Source organism: Lissotriton vulgaris, chromosome 8 (genome assembly GCF_964263255.1).
Source record: "Lissotriton vulgaris chromosome 8, aLisVul1.2, whole genome shotgun sequence".
Classification (NCBI taxonomy): Eukaryota; Metazoa; Chordata; class Amphibia; order Caudata; family Salamandridae; genus Lissotriton; species Lissotriton vulgaris.
Window position 1 is genome coordinate 1,573,087,168 of NC_141696.1, and position 15,606 is coordinate 1,573,102,773.

Consider the following 15,606-nt stretch of genomic DNA (forward strand, 5'->3'; position numbering starts at 1 on the left):
GCTAGGGCTTCTCGTTCAATCTGCGCATAGCCCATTTCCGTGGGGGTCAGCGCCCGGCTGGCGTAGGTGGTGGGCACCCATTCCCGGGCCTCCGTTTCTTGCATAAGAACAGCTCCAAGCCCGACCGGGCTTGCATCCACAATGACCTCCGTGCGCCAGTTGGGGCGAAAGTAACCCATGACCTTGTCGTCTATGAGGGCACACTTGACTGCTGCAAACGCATCATCCTCCTTCGCTGACCACATCCACGGTTGCCCAGCCTTAGTCAGGAGCCGCAAAGGTTCGAAGAGGGATGCCAGGTTGGGGATGAAGCGGCCACAGTAGGTGGCCATCCCCAAGAAGCTTCTGACCTCTGTCGCAGACGTCGGTTTGGGCGCTGATCGGATTGCTTCTGCCTTTTTCGGGACAACGTGTAGTCCTTCTCTAGAGAAAATGTAACCAAAGAAGTCCACCGACTCCTGGTAGAAGGAACACTTGGCTTTGTGCAGGGTGAGGTCGTGGTCCGCTAGGCGCTGCAGAGTGGCTCTCAGGTGGACGTGATGCTCCTCAAGTGTCTTGGAGAAGACTAGAATGTCATCACTCAAATTGATAACTTCTGACAGCCCGGAGAGTGTCTCTCTTATGGTGTGTTGAAAGACCTTAGCCGTTGAGGAAACGCCAAAGCTTAGTCTTTTGTATCGTCGGAGCTCGACTTGTGTCGAGAAGGTAGTGATGTTGCGGCTGTCGGGGTGTAGCTCCAGTTGATGGTACTCCGCGTTGAGATCCAATTTGGTGAACCACCGGGCTCCGTTCAAGTCTGCGACGATGTCGTCCATCGTGGGTGTTAGGTGTTGTTCCCGCTTTACTGCCTTGTTCGGAAGGCGCATGTCCACACATAAACGAATAGTGCCAGGCTGCTTTGGCTTCGGGCAATCACAAGGGGTGACACCCAGGGTGTCGGGCCTGACACCTTCTCGATGACCCCCAGTTCCTCTAGTTTTCGAAGTTCCTCCTCCACCTGCGGCCGCAGGTGGAACGGCACTCTCCTATGCCTCAACGCCATCGGTCTGACTGTGTGGTCCGCATGCAGCTTGAAGGTTTTACCTTTCAGGCCGCCAAGGCCCTGGAAAAGCGCGGGGAAGTCTTTTAGCATCTCTTCTGCGTGAAACTCGTGCACTTGGTATGCGAAGAAGACTCGCTAAAGATCCTCCGCTGTGTGGCAGCTGAGCAGAGTTCCCCGTTTTCCTCCCGTGTCGTGAAATTTTGTCTTCACTTCCTGGCCGTTGCTGGCCACCAACACCTCCATTACCCCTCGTAGTGGGAGCGGATCGTCGCTGTTGTAGGTGTAGATCTTGGCCTTGGACGGCCAGAGGGGTGGGCGCGGAGATAGTTTGTCGTATTGGGCGCTGTCCATCACATTAACTGAAGCGCCTGTGTCGATGAGGGCTTGCACCTGAGATCCAGCAATGGTGACGTCACACATTGGTGGTGGCCGCCTCCTGGATCCTTCGCTGCCGACAAATGACACAAAGAACACGTCGTCGTCTTCGTCTTCTAGGTTGAACGCTGAGCGTGATGCATCACTGCAGGGTCCGGGTTCTTCGAGTGTGAGCTGGCGCACACCCTGTGAGGGCCCTCTCGCCCCAGGAGCAAGACGACGACCTCTGCTGCTTCGGCAAACCTTCGCGAAGTGGTTGAGTTTCCCACAGTTTGAGCATGTCTTGCCTTTGGCATAACATTTCCCTCCGACTGGGTGGTCCATTCCGCAGTTGCCACACATGGAGTTCTGCGCGGCCTTTGTGCTCCCTTTCGGCGGTTGCGGCCATCTGCGGATCACGTCCAGGCGCTCTTCTTTGATTGCCGGTGCGCGTGGCCATCACTCCCGGACGGTTCAGGGCAGCTTCCATCTCGTCCGCCCTTGCATTGGACAGTTCGTAGTTCGTGAGATCTGGCGAGGACAAGGATTTCGTCGAGCGAGATGCGGGGTTGTCTGAGTATGAGGCGTCTGAGTTGAACAGACCTGCAGCCTTGAATGAGCTGTGCACGAATCTCCAGTCTTTGATCAGGCAGTTCACAGGCCATCGCCAGTTTCCGTAGCTGGGCATAGTAGGCGTCGACGGTTTCGGTCTCTCCTTGGCGGGCCTGACGTAACTTGAACCACTCGTAGTCGGGGTTAATTTGCGGGTCAAAATGGCGACTCAGTGCATTGACTGCTCCGGTGTAGTCATCATCGTTGCCTCTGTCTGGTGGTGTCTCGAAGAGATCATACAGTTCAGCTCGGCCATAACACATGAGTAGGGAATGTTTCACTTTTCCATCCGTTTCCCTGACGCCGACGAAGTAATGATCAAGGCGACCGATCCAGGAACGCCATCTTGCCGCCGCGGTGGATGGTTCGGAGAGTTCGCTGAACGGTGGGACCGGGGCAGCAATTCCGTGGCCAGGAGGGGCTGACACATTTAGCGCGGCCTGGACTGGGACGTTGCCAGCAGCCTGTTGTGGCGCGGGATTCTGGGGCACTGCTGGCTGGTGAGCTGGAGCTGTTGATGATGCAGCGCCCCCAGTGATGGCGAGCGTGGACATTGTGGGATCCGTCCAGCCACGTGGCCCAGCGGGGACTCTTGGCGTGAGGGCGTCGCTGCGCTACCCCCTTCCTCTCCTCTCTGGGCTGTGCAGGATATGCTGGCGTGTGGTGGCACTGGGGTGGCAGTTGGGGCCTTGTGGACGCACCCACGTGTGTTGCGCAGTGTCTGGGCGTGGAGCCGTGCAGGGGCGTCCCCAAAACTGTGTCGCTTCTGAAGGCCTGAGTTCCAGCGCAGGGGCACGGCGTTATGCCTGTGCGTCCTCTTCCTCTTTTAATTTCTTTTCCCTTTATTTTCTCCAGGCTTCCCCCCACCAATGCAGCCAGTGGGTGCCGGATATCGGCCATGTGCGTGTGCCCCTGTAGGGCGTGCCTGCTTGGGTCTGCACTGGGTGCTGGGCCCATGGTTAAGTTTCCTGCGTGGGGAGGGCAGCTGCTCATGTGCAACCACCGCACATGCGGGACTCGCGGGGGCCGAGCCAGTCCCTCCGAGCGAGGTACCGGGTGGCGCGCACGTGGGCGTGCGTATCAGGAGAGGCGGCCGGCAGGCTGAGGCGGGTCTTGCGAGCGGAGCGCGGAGCAGCGCTGAAGGGCCTGAGCGCGAATGCGGGCCGGCGCCTCCACATGGGGAGGGCTCACCTGGGCGCCAGATCCAGGCGTGATGGACAGGTTGATAGACGCGGGCCTGGGGCAACCACACAGAGCCGGCACACACAGTAAGCCAGAGCACCGGATGGGTGCAGCTTCTATGGCGGGGTGGGCACCCGCGACGGTCTGTCGGCCGCAGCGCTCGAACGCACAGGGCGTGAGCTTCACAGACATAGAGCGGGCGCACCGGTGTGTGTCCGCGGGGGCGAGGCGTGGGAAGACCCGCCTTGTCGCCAATGTGGTTACGGAGTCACAGGGGCAGGGAGTTGCCTATGCCACAGCGTGGGGCCTAATTACACTTATAATGAACACATGTGGAGACTGGCTGGTTGCTAGGGCCGAAGATCACGAGCGGTATCGCGCCCATTTATTTATACCCTCGGGCTGGCCCGCCCTCGGGGTGTGTATATACGTGTGTGCGTGTGTGGACGTACTGGGTGGCTCCGTCGGTACACGGAGTAGGAGGTTGTGTGCATCTCAGCGGTCAACTTTGTGGCGGAAGAGGGATTCCTCCGGATTCTTCTGGAGCTGCGTCAAGAGGAAGCGCTCCGAGGTGAGCATGGGTTAGAAAAGAATGAATCATGAGAGTGTTGGGGTTGTGCCTATAGCATGGTCAGTTGTGGTTCAAATTAATAGAATTATATCCTTGTGTGAAAGTACAATGCATATATATACATATGAATACAAATATATACTATTGATGTTTTCCAGGATTATATATCTATGTTGCACAATTAAATGCCTTGAAAGTAACTTGAAAGTAACTTGCTAAGTTAGCGTGACTGTGGACCTTAAGCTTACAGTTGGGACATTGAACATGAAAGTGGGTTTCGATGTATTTTCCTTTTCAGGTGCAGCTCAAAGCATTCGTATCTAGTGAAGGAACATTGCATTTTTAAGATAGTGAGGCAAGAAGAACTGGCAAGGTCAATTAAATTTAACGAGAAGAGCAAGGGGGTGCTACCAGTTGGCGATACCTGTCGAAGAGAGGAATTCAAGGACGCCTCAGAAGCGGAGACTAGAATATGGGAGTATCGTACCAGGCCCTAGACACTTCATGGGAAATTAAATTAACGAGGTTGAATAATGTGAGGTCAGGTATCTCGAACACTCTGTGTGTTTCTTATTAGTCCACCTACTTTGTAGTCAGACAGAAGCCTTTAGACTTCGAGAGGCACCGATCTCTCCTGACTTCTGATTGTGTGGCTTCATGCTGTACACGATCCTTTATTTACAGAACTTCTACAGAAGTTCTGATGCGAACATCTTTCTTGCTTCTGGATTAATAGTGTTTCCTTAACTCTTTGTTTAGCGTAGGGCCAGCTGGATACTGTAAATCTTTTCCATGTCTGCAGAGAAGGATCGAAACCATTCTTCCACTCATCAGACTTTATTCTTAATTTTTTACATTGCAATTATAGAAATCTTGATTTGTTCTTTACTGCTTAGGTCCACTTTTGTACGTCACTTTGGTCTTCCCTTAATAATCCTGTATATTTACAGTATGTTTTTGCAATTGATTTATATTACCTTGGGTTTGAGTTTATAATAAATAAACTTTATCTTCAACTTTAAGATACAGACTCTGACTCTCAATGCGTGGTCACATTGGTCACACGGTTTATGGAATCTAAATGTGTTAGTAGCCCCTTTTCTTCTAAGGATACAACAAAGGTCAATTGACTTAGAGAAAATTGAAAGGTTGGCCTAACTTTATCAGGCCCATATAGCAAGGGAGTTGTGCCATCACCCAGCCCGCTTTCAGTAAGAAGAAGAAGGTTTGGACTACAATATGCAGCTACCTATTCCTACAAGAATGAATTTACAACCTGATTTATTTCCAGAAGATGGCCAAAGCCTGAGCCCCCTCAGCCTCTCCCAGGCATCAGCAGTCCATTTTAGCTGCGATGATCCCATGCCACCTTCTGTCAAGGGAGTCCTAACACAGCCCTCGCCCACTCTCGTGAGGCGCAGAAGCAGAGAGAGGGACCACACACCTCAAAGAGGGTGGTACAGAGTAGGAGACGCTCCTCAGGTAGAGGGATTCTTCAGGGTTTGTCATAGCCAAGTTGTTCATCCCAGTTTGAGCCAAGAGCATGCTTGGTTTTCTTGCTAAAAAGTATTCAGCCCATGTTACTATGTAAAGATTGTTTTTAGACCGTAGAGCCCCTGAGACGTTCAACAAATAGACCAATCAGAGACCTTCAGGATACAACCAAGAGTACATAAGGGGGGGGGGGGGAATCCATTTTAAGGAACACCCTACACTGAGAGAAACCAAACCCTCCCAAGTAGAACTTCAAGAGTCCATCACTCCAGTGCCAAGAAGCACAAAGTCAATATTGTCACAAGCGACACCCCTCCCACAGCAGAACACAAAGATCCCTCGGTACAGAAGCATCCATTTTAGACTTCTCTCTGTCTTTTTCAGTTGCTGTGTCTGAGCCAGAGGTGGAGGCCACTTGTGCTCCTAACGGCGCTGTCCGGCTCAGCTGCCTCTTGGTCAATGGGACAGCGCCCTTGTATTCCTGGAGTGTGAATGGGACTCAGCAGACCGCCTCAGGTCAAGAACTTACCATAGATGCTGCTGTGATGCTCACCGCCACCTGCACCGCCAGCAACCTGATCAGTCAGAGACAAAGCAAGCCTGTAAATGTCACTTGCACTGGTAAGAGCAAATATTCTATGGGCCAGTGGCCTGTGTTTAGACTCATCTGCATACTGTCTGTGAAAGAGGTTTGAAAAAGTAGTAAATCCACACCTGTGAAAATACTCCACCGAAGGGTTACTAATTAGACTGTTTGGTATTAACAAGCATTGGGAGTAGTAAGCCTTTACTTTGTTTTCTTTCTCTCTTCTGATTTCCATGGTGAATATCTCCACTTTACCCCCTAGAATTCTGGGGGTGTCTGTTTGCAACCAAGGAAGACGATGTACTCCCTGTTTGTGCTAGAGAAAACCTCCAACCCTTTGTAGAGTCGGAATGGGTCTGAGAGGAGTTTGTGAATACCCACAAACTCACTGAGTTGTGAGCATTCACAAAGTCTCAAAGCTCACCAGCATCAATCCACTCACACTCCACGCCTTGTGGGGTTGACTGTTGTGTAATTGTATTGTCACGGTGTACCTTTAGTCAGAAGTACATACATTTACATTTCCTAGGTATCTCTTTATGGACACCTAGTAGGCAGAATTGCATCCATGGTAGGACCAGACCAAATCTTTGTAAGGTCTCCTTCCTTGAGCCTAGATGTTTCCTCAAGAATGCTCCCAAAAACTTCAAAAGACTGTCCACTTTCACTTATCAAATGTATTCTTCATAATACTTCAAGAAGTTTTCTACATTGTACAGGATTAATATGAAAGTTTAAAATAATAAGTGTAATAGATAATAATTAAATGTGTTTTATTTTAATAGTAATTCTAATTAAAGGATAGATAGATAGATAGATAGATAGATAGATAGATAGATAGATAGATAGATAGATAGATAGATAGGTATTTAGATAGATAGACAGACCGAGATAGATAGATAGAGAGATAGATAGAGAGATAGAGATGTAGATAGAGAGATAGATAGAGAGATAGACAGACAGACAGACAGACAGACAGATAGATAGATTATTACTCCACAAGTTCCTTTTCTGACTGTCCAGATTGAGATCAGAGCCTTGTCAGTGGCTCTTCTCAGATGGAATCCAGTTTCGAAGACTGAAAGTAGTGAATTGTCTTCAATGAATTGTGACTTCTTGGTGAAGCCTGCTCTTTCTACAAGTTTGATATAGGTCTGTGGTTGGCAGGGTTGTAAGCGTCCAGGTTGGTTTTCTTTAATAACGGGTGTATGTATGCCTTGTTTAAATCTTCTGGGGAAACTCCTGTGGATCAGGAATTATTGGTGAGTGTTCTGAAGAGGATTGCTGCTGAAGTTGTTAAAAGAATGTTTTTCAAGATTTGAGATGGACAAGGGTCGACGGGCAGCTGGCTGGCTTGTTCGCTTTGACAAGGTCCAGTTGATGGTATTTCTTTGAAGGAGTGTAGAGGCTGTGTTAGCCTTCCCCTGGAGGGGTTTGTTGGAAATGGGTTGAGGCTGTTGGTTTTTTTGTTGGTTAAGTAAGACTCCAGCATATTGGCTTTAGTTGCGTAGGCCAAATATTTATCAACATTTGTAATAGTGATTACCTAATTACGATTTTCTGCAAATCGCAATTAGGTAATTGCTATTACAGTGTATGAAACAATAGCGATTCATACGGGGTTGCAAATCGACCTACCTCATTAATATTGATGAGGTAGGTCACAATTTGCTACCCTCTAAGAATTGCTAAAATCACAGGGATGGTGGCCTGCTGGGGTCAGCAGACCACCATGTTCGTGATTGCTTTTAAATAAAGCACTCTTTTGTTTTTTAAATGCAGCCCATTTTCTTGAAAGGAAAACTGGTTGTGTTTAGAAAAAAATTGAAAAAGTTTCTTTTAATTTTTTAAGAGTAGGCGGTGGTCCGTGGGACCACTGCCTGCTCCTACAAATGTTTTTGCATACATTCACAAAGGGGAGGGGTCCCATAGGGACCCCGTCCGATTTACGAATGGGTTACCACATACTTGAAGTAGGTGGTAAAACGCGAACGTTTTGCTACCGCATTTCAGTCACAAAACATTCCTACATACCGATGCAACTCGGTATTAGGAAGGGACACCCTAGAAACGCCCATTCCTAATAGTGAATGTTGGACTTGGCCCTTCTGGCAGGTTCACCCCTAGTCTTTTTGCTTTTAATCTGTGATATGCGTGGATGATTTTCTGGTCTGTGCGCACTTTTTCCCTGTGTCCCAGAGTAAAGTGCGTGCATGTAGTTAGGCTGGCCTGCTCTCCCATAGGGATGCATGGGGAATGTCTGTGTCCCTGGTAGTTCCTGATGCGTGGGGAGTGCAGACTCGAATTTGGTATGTGCGAGCTCGTGAGAATGAATGCTTCGCAATGATGTATGTGGCATGAGTGTGTCATGTGTAGAAATGCCACTTCTAGGACTTGGCATATTAATGTAAAATATGCCTGCCGTGTGATTGGCTGGAGCTGGCTGGTGAGCCTGGCTCCAGGAAGGCTGGATGGGTCTGCCCGGTGGTGAGTGTGAGATTAGCATGCTGATGGCTGGGGAGGAGTGCACCTGGTCCCTGATGGGCCTGGACTTTCCCCACACAATGCTGGCTCCACCCCCTGTAGTGCGACTGATGTCCCTAGCCCTGCCAGTGAATGAAATGGGTGGTTGAGCTATCAAGGGTACTTCAAAACCAGCTGCGACTGGTTTTCCCCCACCCTGCACCTACAGACAAAGGGATTTTACAGTATAAGAAGGGGCTGTGTCCCCATACAATGGGGTTCTGCTTGTGGATCCTTGCCAGAGGGGGATGCTGCTGTTGCTGGGGCCAGGAGGACCGCCACTTGGATTGTCTCCCTGCCTGGAGACCCAGTGAGCTGGCTCTGGCCCTGCCTTGCCCCTCTGTCTGCCTCCAGACCCTGCTGGAGCTTTGCTTTTGCCCATAGCGCTGAAGAGCGCTTTATTTCATGCCCCTAGTGCTTGGGAGCGCTTAATTGCCTGCTCGCGCTGTGGAGCGCTTTATTTGACTTTCACGACTGCCCACGCCGCATTTTTGCCGTGTGCTTTGTCCCTAAGCGCTTGGGAGCGCTTTCTGTGCAGCCGGTGCCCACCCGGCATCTGCCCGCTTCAATTGCCGATTTTCGGCATAGCGAGTGCCTACCTCACTTTATATTTATTTACCCGGCATTGCCCCGTTTTTATTTACTTATTGGAAGCCGGTGCCCACCCGGCATTGCCCCGTGATCACCGCCACGGCCCGGGACCGAGGGAGTGCATCCGCTGACGTCACCCGGAGAGCCGCGCTGTGATTGGTTACAGCTGCCTGGGGCTCGCCGGGCGACTCGCGCTGTGAGTGGCTGCCTGGGCGGACCGGAGAAACAGGAAGCAGCCTGCCGCGTCCTGGGAGGCTCCCGTGTGAGGAGGAAAGCCCCGCCAGCCACGAGACAGCCGGTGAGTGTCTGGAAAGGGAGAGGGGGGTCGGGACACATTGTCGGTGTCCGCCCCTCCCCCGTAGGGCGACCTCGCGCTCGTGAATATTTGGAGCCCGAGAAGCTCCTGGGGCCATTTCATTGATCGAGAGCCCGAGAGGCTCAGGGGCACATTTGTTTTTGAGCCCTAGAGGCTCCAGGCCCGCCTTTTGTGTATTTAGAGCCACGAGATAGGCTCTCAGCCCATATTTGATTTACGAGCCAGAGAAGCTCGTGGGGGCACATCTGTTCTCAAGCCCAGGAGCCTCCACGCCCGCATATTTGTTCTTTGAAGCCAGAGAGGCTCAGCAGTGCCACAGTGGTGGTTCTTGAGCCCACGAGGCTCCAACATTGCCCTAACTTTTCCTGCACCAGTTGCCCAGCACTTTGTGGGCAACTGCTACGTTTAGGCTTTGTGTTCCTGGCTGCCTGCGCAGCCTTCCCTGACATTGAGACTCAGGGCATTTCAGCCCCTTGCGAGGCCAGTTGGCCTGAGGGACAATTCTAGTGTTGTGCTATATGCACACTGCGCATTGTAATTTACTGATGTATGTGATTCTTGCGCAAATGTTCTAACCTGCACCTCTGAACGTGTTTTAATGCATCATGTGCAATGTGTTTATGTTTTATCCCCTTTGCTAAGAGTGACCTGCTTAGAGGATTGTTGAAGTCCCATTACCTTTGCTAAAAGTGACCTGCTTAGGTATTTTATGTTTTATCTTCTTTGCTAAAAGTGACCTGCTTAGGTATTTTATGTTTTATCCCCTTTGCTAAAAGTGACCTGCTTAGGTATTTTATGTTTTATCTCCTTTGCTAAAAGTGACCTGCTTAGAGGATTGTTGAAGTCCCATTACCTTTGCTAAAAGTGACCTGCTTAGGTATTTTATGTTTTATATCCTTTGCTAAAAGTGACCTGCTTAGGTATTTTATGTTTTATCCCCTTTGCTAAAAGTGACCTGCTTAGAGGATTATTTATGTTTTATTACCTTTGCTAAGAGTGACCTGCTTAGAGGATTGTTGATGTCCCATTACCTTTGCTAAAAGTGACCTGCTTAGGTATTTTATGTTTTATATCCTTTGCTAAAAGTGACCTGCTTAGGTATTTTATGTTTTATCCCCTTTGTTAAAAGTGACCTGCTTAGAGGATTGTTGATGTCCCATTACCTTTGCTAAAAGTGACCTGCTTAGGTATGTTATGTTTTATCCCCTTTGCTAAATGTGACCTGCTTAGGTATTTTATGTTTTATCCCCTTTGCTAAAAGTGACCTGCTTAGAGGATTGTTGAAGTCCCATTACCTTTGCTAAAAGTGACCTGCTTAGGTGTTTTATGTTTTATCCCCTTTGCTAAAAGTGACCTGCTTAGAGGATTGTTGAAGTCCCATTGCCTTTGCTAAAAGTGACCTGCTTAGGTGTTTTATGTTTTATCCCCTTTGCTAAAAGTGACCTGCTTAGAGGATTGTTGAAGTCCCATTGCCTTTGCTAAAAGTGACCTGCTTAGGTGTTTTATGTTTTATCCCCTTTGCTAAAAGTGACCTGCTTAGAGGATTGTTTATGTTTTATTACCTTTGCTAAATGTGACCTGCTTAGGTGATTGTTTAGGTTTCATTCCCTTTGTTAAAAGTGACCTGCTTAGGTAATGGTTTTCCTTCCTTAGGTCCTGATGATAAGTTCCTAGTTCCCTGCGTGATTTTCCTACAGTGTTTAGGGTTGCGTAGGACGTATTTACTCTTTACCAGTGATTACTGGTTGTGTGCTACATGTACTATTTTGGTGACAGTCATTATATGTTTATGTGCTAAGTGTTATACCTACAAGTATTATTTCTAACAAGTGCCTACCCCTGACAGTGGTCCATGTGGCCCTGTCCTGTACATAATCCCTTGTAAATTCTGCCCGTGCCTGTTGGCACATTGTAAAGTTTGTGTGTTATCTAATGTGTTTTTACTATAATACAAAGGCTATCTATAATTATAACTCCTTTACCCCTCCATGTAGGTAGCTCCCACACCCCTAGGACAGCAACTTTTTGCGCCCATCTCCCATCTGATTCTTATGTTTTGTTGATATACATGATCTGGCAATTACTGTTCTAACTAGGGGTTGAGCAAGTTAATTTAAACCTTGTTACAATTCTTAAAAAGTGAAAAGGCATATATTTAATGTCCTGAGGATGAACCTGTATTAATCATAGGTTCGAAACGTCGTCGACTGAACCACACTATATGCAGTTGAAATGTATATATTGACTCCAGCAATAATGTGTTTATAATATTGTCTGACTGTGAATTTACTACACAGACTGTTGAGTTGCCTTGTCTGTTTTCTTTGCTAGTGTGTCAGTTGACATTGGTTGGTGTCCTGCTGTTAACACTTTTTATAAAGGTTTCTAAAATTTGTCTATTACAAAATAAATCTGTCCGTCTGGACTAAGAATATAGTGTCTATTTAGCCTATATTGATTTGACATCATTGCCCTGTCTAGGGACCACTGTCCTGTTTATAGATATAATCACCCTAAGGTCCCTAGCATATTGCTTCCTTGGGTTCCCTTGTAAATTACAAATAAGGTGACATTTAAAGCATGTCCCGCGATGTTTATGGAGTTGGGAATGAGCTGTTGTAGGTTGTGTGTGCTTAGGCCCCTGAGGATAGTCCTGGGTGTGGCATATTAGGTTTTTAAAACCATATCTTCAGGTCACCCAGAATGCAAAGGTTTAAGTAGATTGTAAAAAAATTAAAGATTGTGTCTAGAAATACGGCCGGGAATGTTGTATTGATAGTTGGTGGTCTGTAGTGAAGGAGAAGGTTACATGAAAATATTTTGGTAGGGTTGCATTAAACAATGAAGGCCTCACAACATTGTAAAGTCAATCCTCTGCTTTCGTGAGATTAGCTGGTTCTTGAAATATGATGACAAAGCTACCTCTTATTTTACCTATGACTACGTCATAGGTGCGCCGAAGACAAGCCCGTCTGCGCAAGTTCGCCCTGGACCTCGTCTAGCACTAGGACCCCCGGACCTCATCAGAGACTCAGCTACCCCAGCACCACACTGAAATCCCTAAATATTGGAGGATCCAGTGCCAAATGCTGCTCCTAGGCACCAAAGAACACAGAAGATCCATTCGCCCTACAACTCTGCGGTTTCACGTGCCACGCCACCACACCCACAGTGAAAAACCTTCCCACCACCAAACCCCTTGACCCAGCTGAACTGCATGCTAATCAGTGTCACATCCCTCAGCATGCATTCCAGGGAATATGGGACACCACCTCCAGCCCATCATCACCGAAATCTGGCCCAAGCAAGCCTCAGACCCTGACATAGCGACCACAACTCACAACAGCTACAAAATTATCCACAAAGACCGCCCACTCAAACCTGGAGGAGGAATAGCAATCATTCACAAAGACTCCATCAGACTCACCACCACAGAGGGCGACTCAACTCCCATCATGGAACATCTCAACTTCCAAATGCACTTGAATGCCAATACAACCATCAAGTGTACCCTCGCCTACAGACTCCCAGGCCCCTGCCCGGCTTTACTGCATCACCATTGCTGAAATCATTGTCCACTAGCCATCGATTCGAAATAATACTTCTTCCTAGGAGATTTCAACTTTAACCTGAACAACCCCACCAACATTAACTCCGCCACCCTCCTGGAGACCATGGACAACATCAGCCTGACACAAATCATTACCAGGCCAGCCCCACACACAATGCCAGAGACACTTTCAACCCCATCTTCACCACCAGTGACAGAATCTGATTCAGCCGCACCTTTGAAGTCACTTGGACGAACCACAGCATCGCCCATTTCACCATCGCAGACACACCCCAGGCCACCAACACACCATACACCCTCACACAACACAGCTTGAACAAAGTCACACAATCCCAATGGATGACCACCCTCAGACCCACAACTCTCCACACCATAGATGACATGAACCAGGCCACCCAGAATTTCTCAGACTGGATCACAGCCAAAGCAGAAAGCATCGCCCCCAACAACCCACCCAACAAAGGAGGTCCAACAAAACTCGCCATCTGGTTCACCACTGAACTCCGGACCTCAAAAAGAGAATGTAAACGAATGGAGAGATGATGGTGCTCCAGCAGAGACCCCAGAGTCTGCCCTCAGAAAATATCACCACTGCCTCAAAGAAGCCAATAAAGACACCCTAGCTACTCGCATCGAAACCAGCAGCAACCACTCAAAGGAATTATTCAACATAATCAGAGAATTCTCCTCTCCAGCAGGCATAAAAAATGTAATCCCACCCAGCACCTCTGCGATGCCTTATTGAACCACTTCCACAATAAGATAGCAGACATCTATGGCAATTTCAACCCTCAATCAACGGAACTCATTCCACATCACCAACTGGAATCCACTCCACACCGAAACAACCGCCACCATCATGACTTCCATACTCTCAGGTACTCCAAAAGACCCCTGCCCACACTACACTTTCAACCTAGGATGGCGAGAAATCTGCCCCCTCTCCTAAAGAAAGCCACCGCAGACCCCAAAGACCTCAAGAACTACCACCCCATCTCACTCCACCAATTTCCTACAAAGGTCCTTAAGAAAGCCATCCACCACCAGCTCACAGACCACCTGGAGAGAAACAGCCTATTATAAACCTTCCAATCCAGCTTCTGAACCAATCACAGCACCGAAACAAACCTCATAGCCGACAATGGATGACATCAGAACCATTATCAACCACAGAGAATCAGCTCCCCCTATTGTTATTGACCTCTCCAAGGGCTTTGACACTGTGTCCCACCGCATCTTGGTCAACAGACTTCACCACATCGGCATCAGCGGCAACACGCTCAAGCTGATCACATTGTTTCTCACAGGGCGCACGTGAAGAATCCGTCTACCACCCTACACCTCCGAACCCATGGACACCGTCAGCGGTATCTCCCAGGGCTCCTCGCTCCACTCCACCCTCATCAACAATTGCATGACTCCGCTTGCCAACATTGTCTACAAAAAAACTCAGCAAATGAGAAGAACTGAAAAACAAACAGAGTTCTGAGCATTACATTTGGACATTCAGAATTTAAAACGCTGCACAAATGACTTCACAGCTAGGGAGGAAAACCCCAAAAGGTTGTAAATACTGCCCTCACCCACTAGATTGTGGCATGCTTCATCATTTGGCCGTTAACACACCCTGGCGCAGACCAACGCTCAGGGTGGTGCGCAATGCTTTTGTTTTAGAGAGAACATTTTTCTCCTGAAAGGGTTCCCAAATGTAGAGAAAGAAGGAATACTAAAACATTGTTTGTGGATTGCCCTACCTTAATTTATTCTGGGCCACCATTGACAGGATTAAAATAAGGAAGGGTATATTGGAGAGATTATGTCTTCATTTCCTTTACGGCCAGTATCAACATGTTTCAGCCTCTATCAACTGCTCCGAGGGGGTCAAAGGCCTTCTTCAGGATACAGATCTCTATGTTTTTTTGCAATCTCTCATAATAGAAAATACCTAAAGGCAGGGATGATTAGTGCTTGCAATACTTGCCTACTTGTCGACACACTCGGAGCATGTTCTCCAGTTTCACTATTGCCATTCTCAACACGGGGTATGAGTGGGAACGTTCTCCTGTTGTCACTTTTTCTTCAAGGAGTAACATCACCATCCACACCTCTCTCGGCCCTGCTACTGTCAACAGCCACAGACTCAGCATCATCTCATACGCAGACTACACCCAACCCGTCCTCGCTCTCACTGAAGACAACTCCACCACCAGAGCCAACTTCTGGAATGCTATGACCAACATTGCCGACTGGATGAAGATCAACTCCCTCAAACTGAACACGTACAAGATGGAAGTGCTTATCTTCGAAAGAAGCCCTTCCCCTTGGTACACCTCCTGGTGGCCCCCGCTATCACACCTGCACCGACCCCCACTACTAAGGGTAGGAACCTGAACATCATCTGGACAGCGAGCTCTCCATGAAGCACCAGATTAATGCAGGAACCTCCACAAACTTCCACATTCTCCAAATGCTCAGCAAGATCTTCAGGTGGATCTTGCAGAACACCAGGAGAACAGTAACACAGGCCCTCATTACAAGTTGACTGGACTACGGGAACGCACTCTACGCCGGAATCACACACCAACTACTGACATGATTCCAGACCATCTAAAACACCACAGCAAGACTCATACTGTATCTCCAAAGACAGTCAAGCATCACCCCACCTCAGAGACATCCGCTGGCTCCCAATCACGAAGAGATGCCACTGCAAGCGATTCTGTGTCGGGAGTTTAATGGACTGGTGAATGAGCTTCATGAAAAT

General features: G+C 48.5%; 1 protein-coding gene across 2 annotated transcripts in view; it reads left to right on the plus strand.

The window, feature by feature from the left end:
• LOC147700450 (pregnancy-specific beta-1-glycoprotein 7-like) overlaps nucleotides 1–15,606 on the plus strand; it is a 225,266-nt gene that overhangs the window by 90,881 nt on the left and 118,779 nt on the right. For both annotated transcript variants that reach the window (XM_086935863.1, XM_086935864.1), the window contains exon 5: nucleotides 5,640–5,876. In XM_086935863.1, the coding sequence (XP_086791989.1) occupies nucleotides 5,640–5,876 (237 nt within the window). The remainder of the gene's footprint in view (nucleotides 1–5,639; nucleotides 5,877–15,606) is intronic.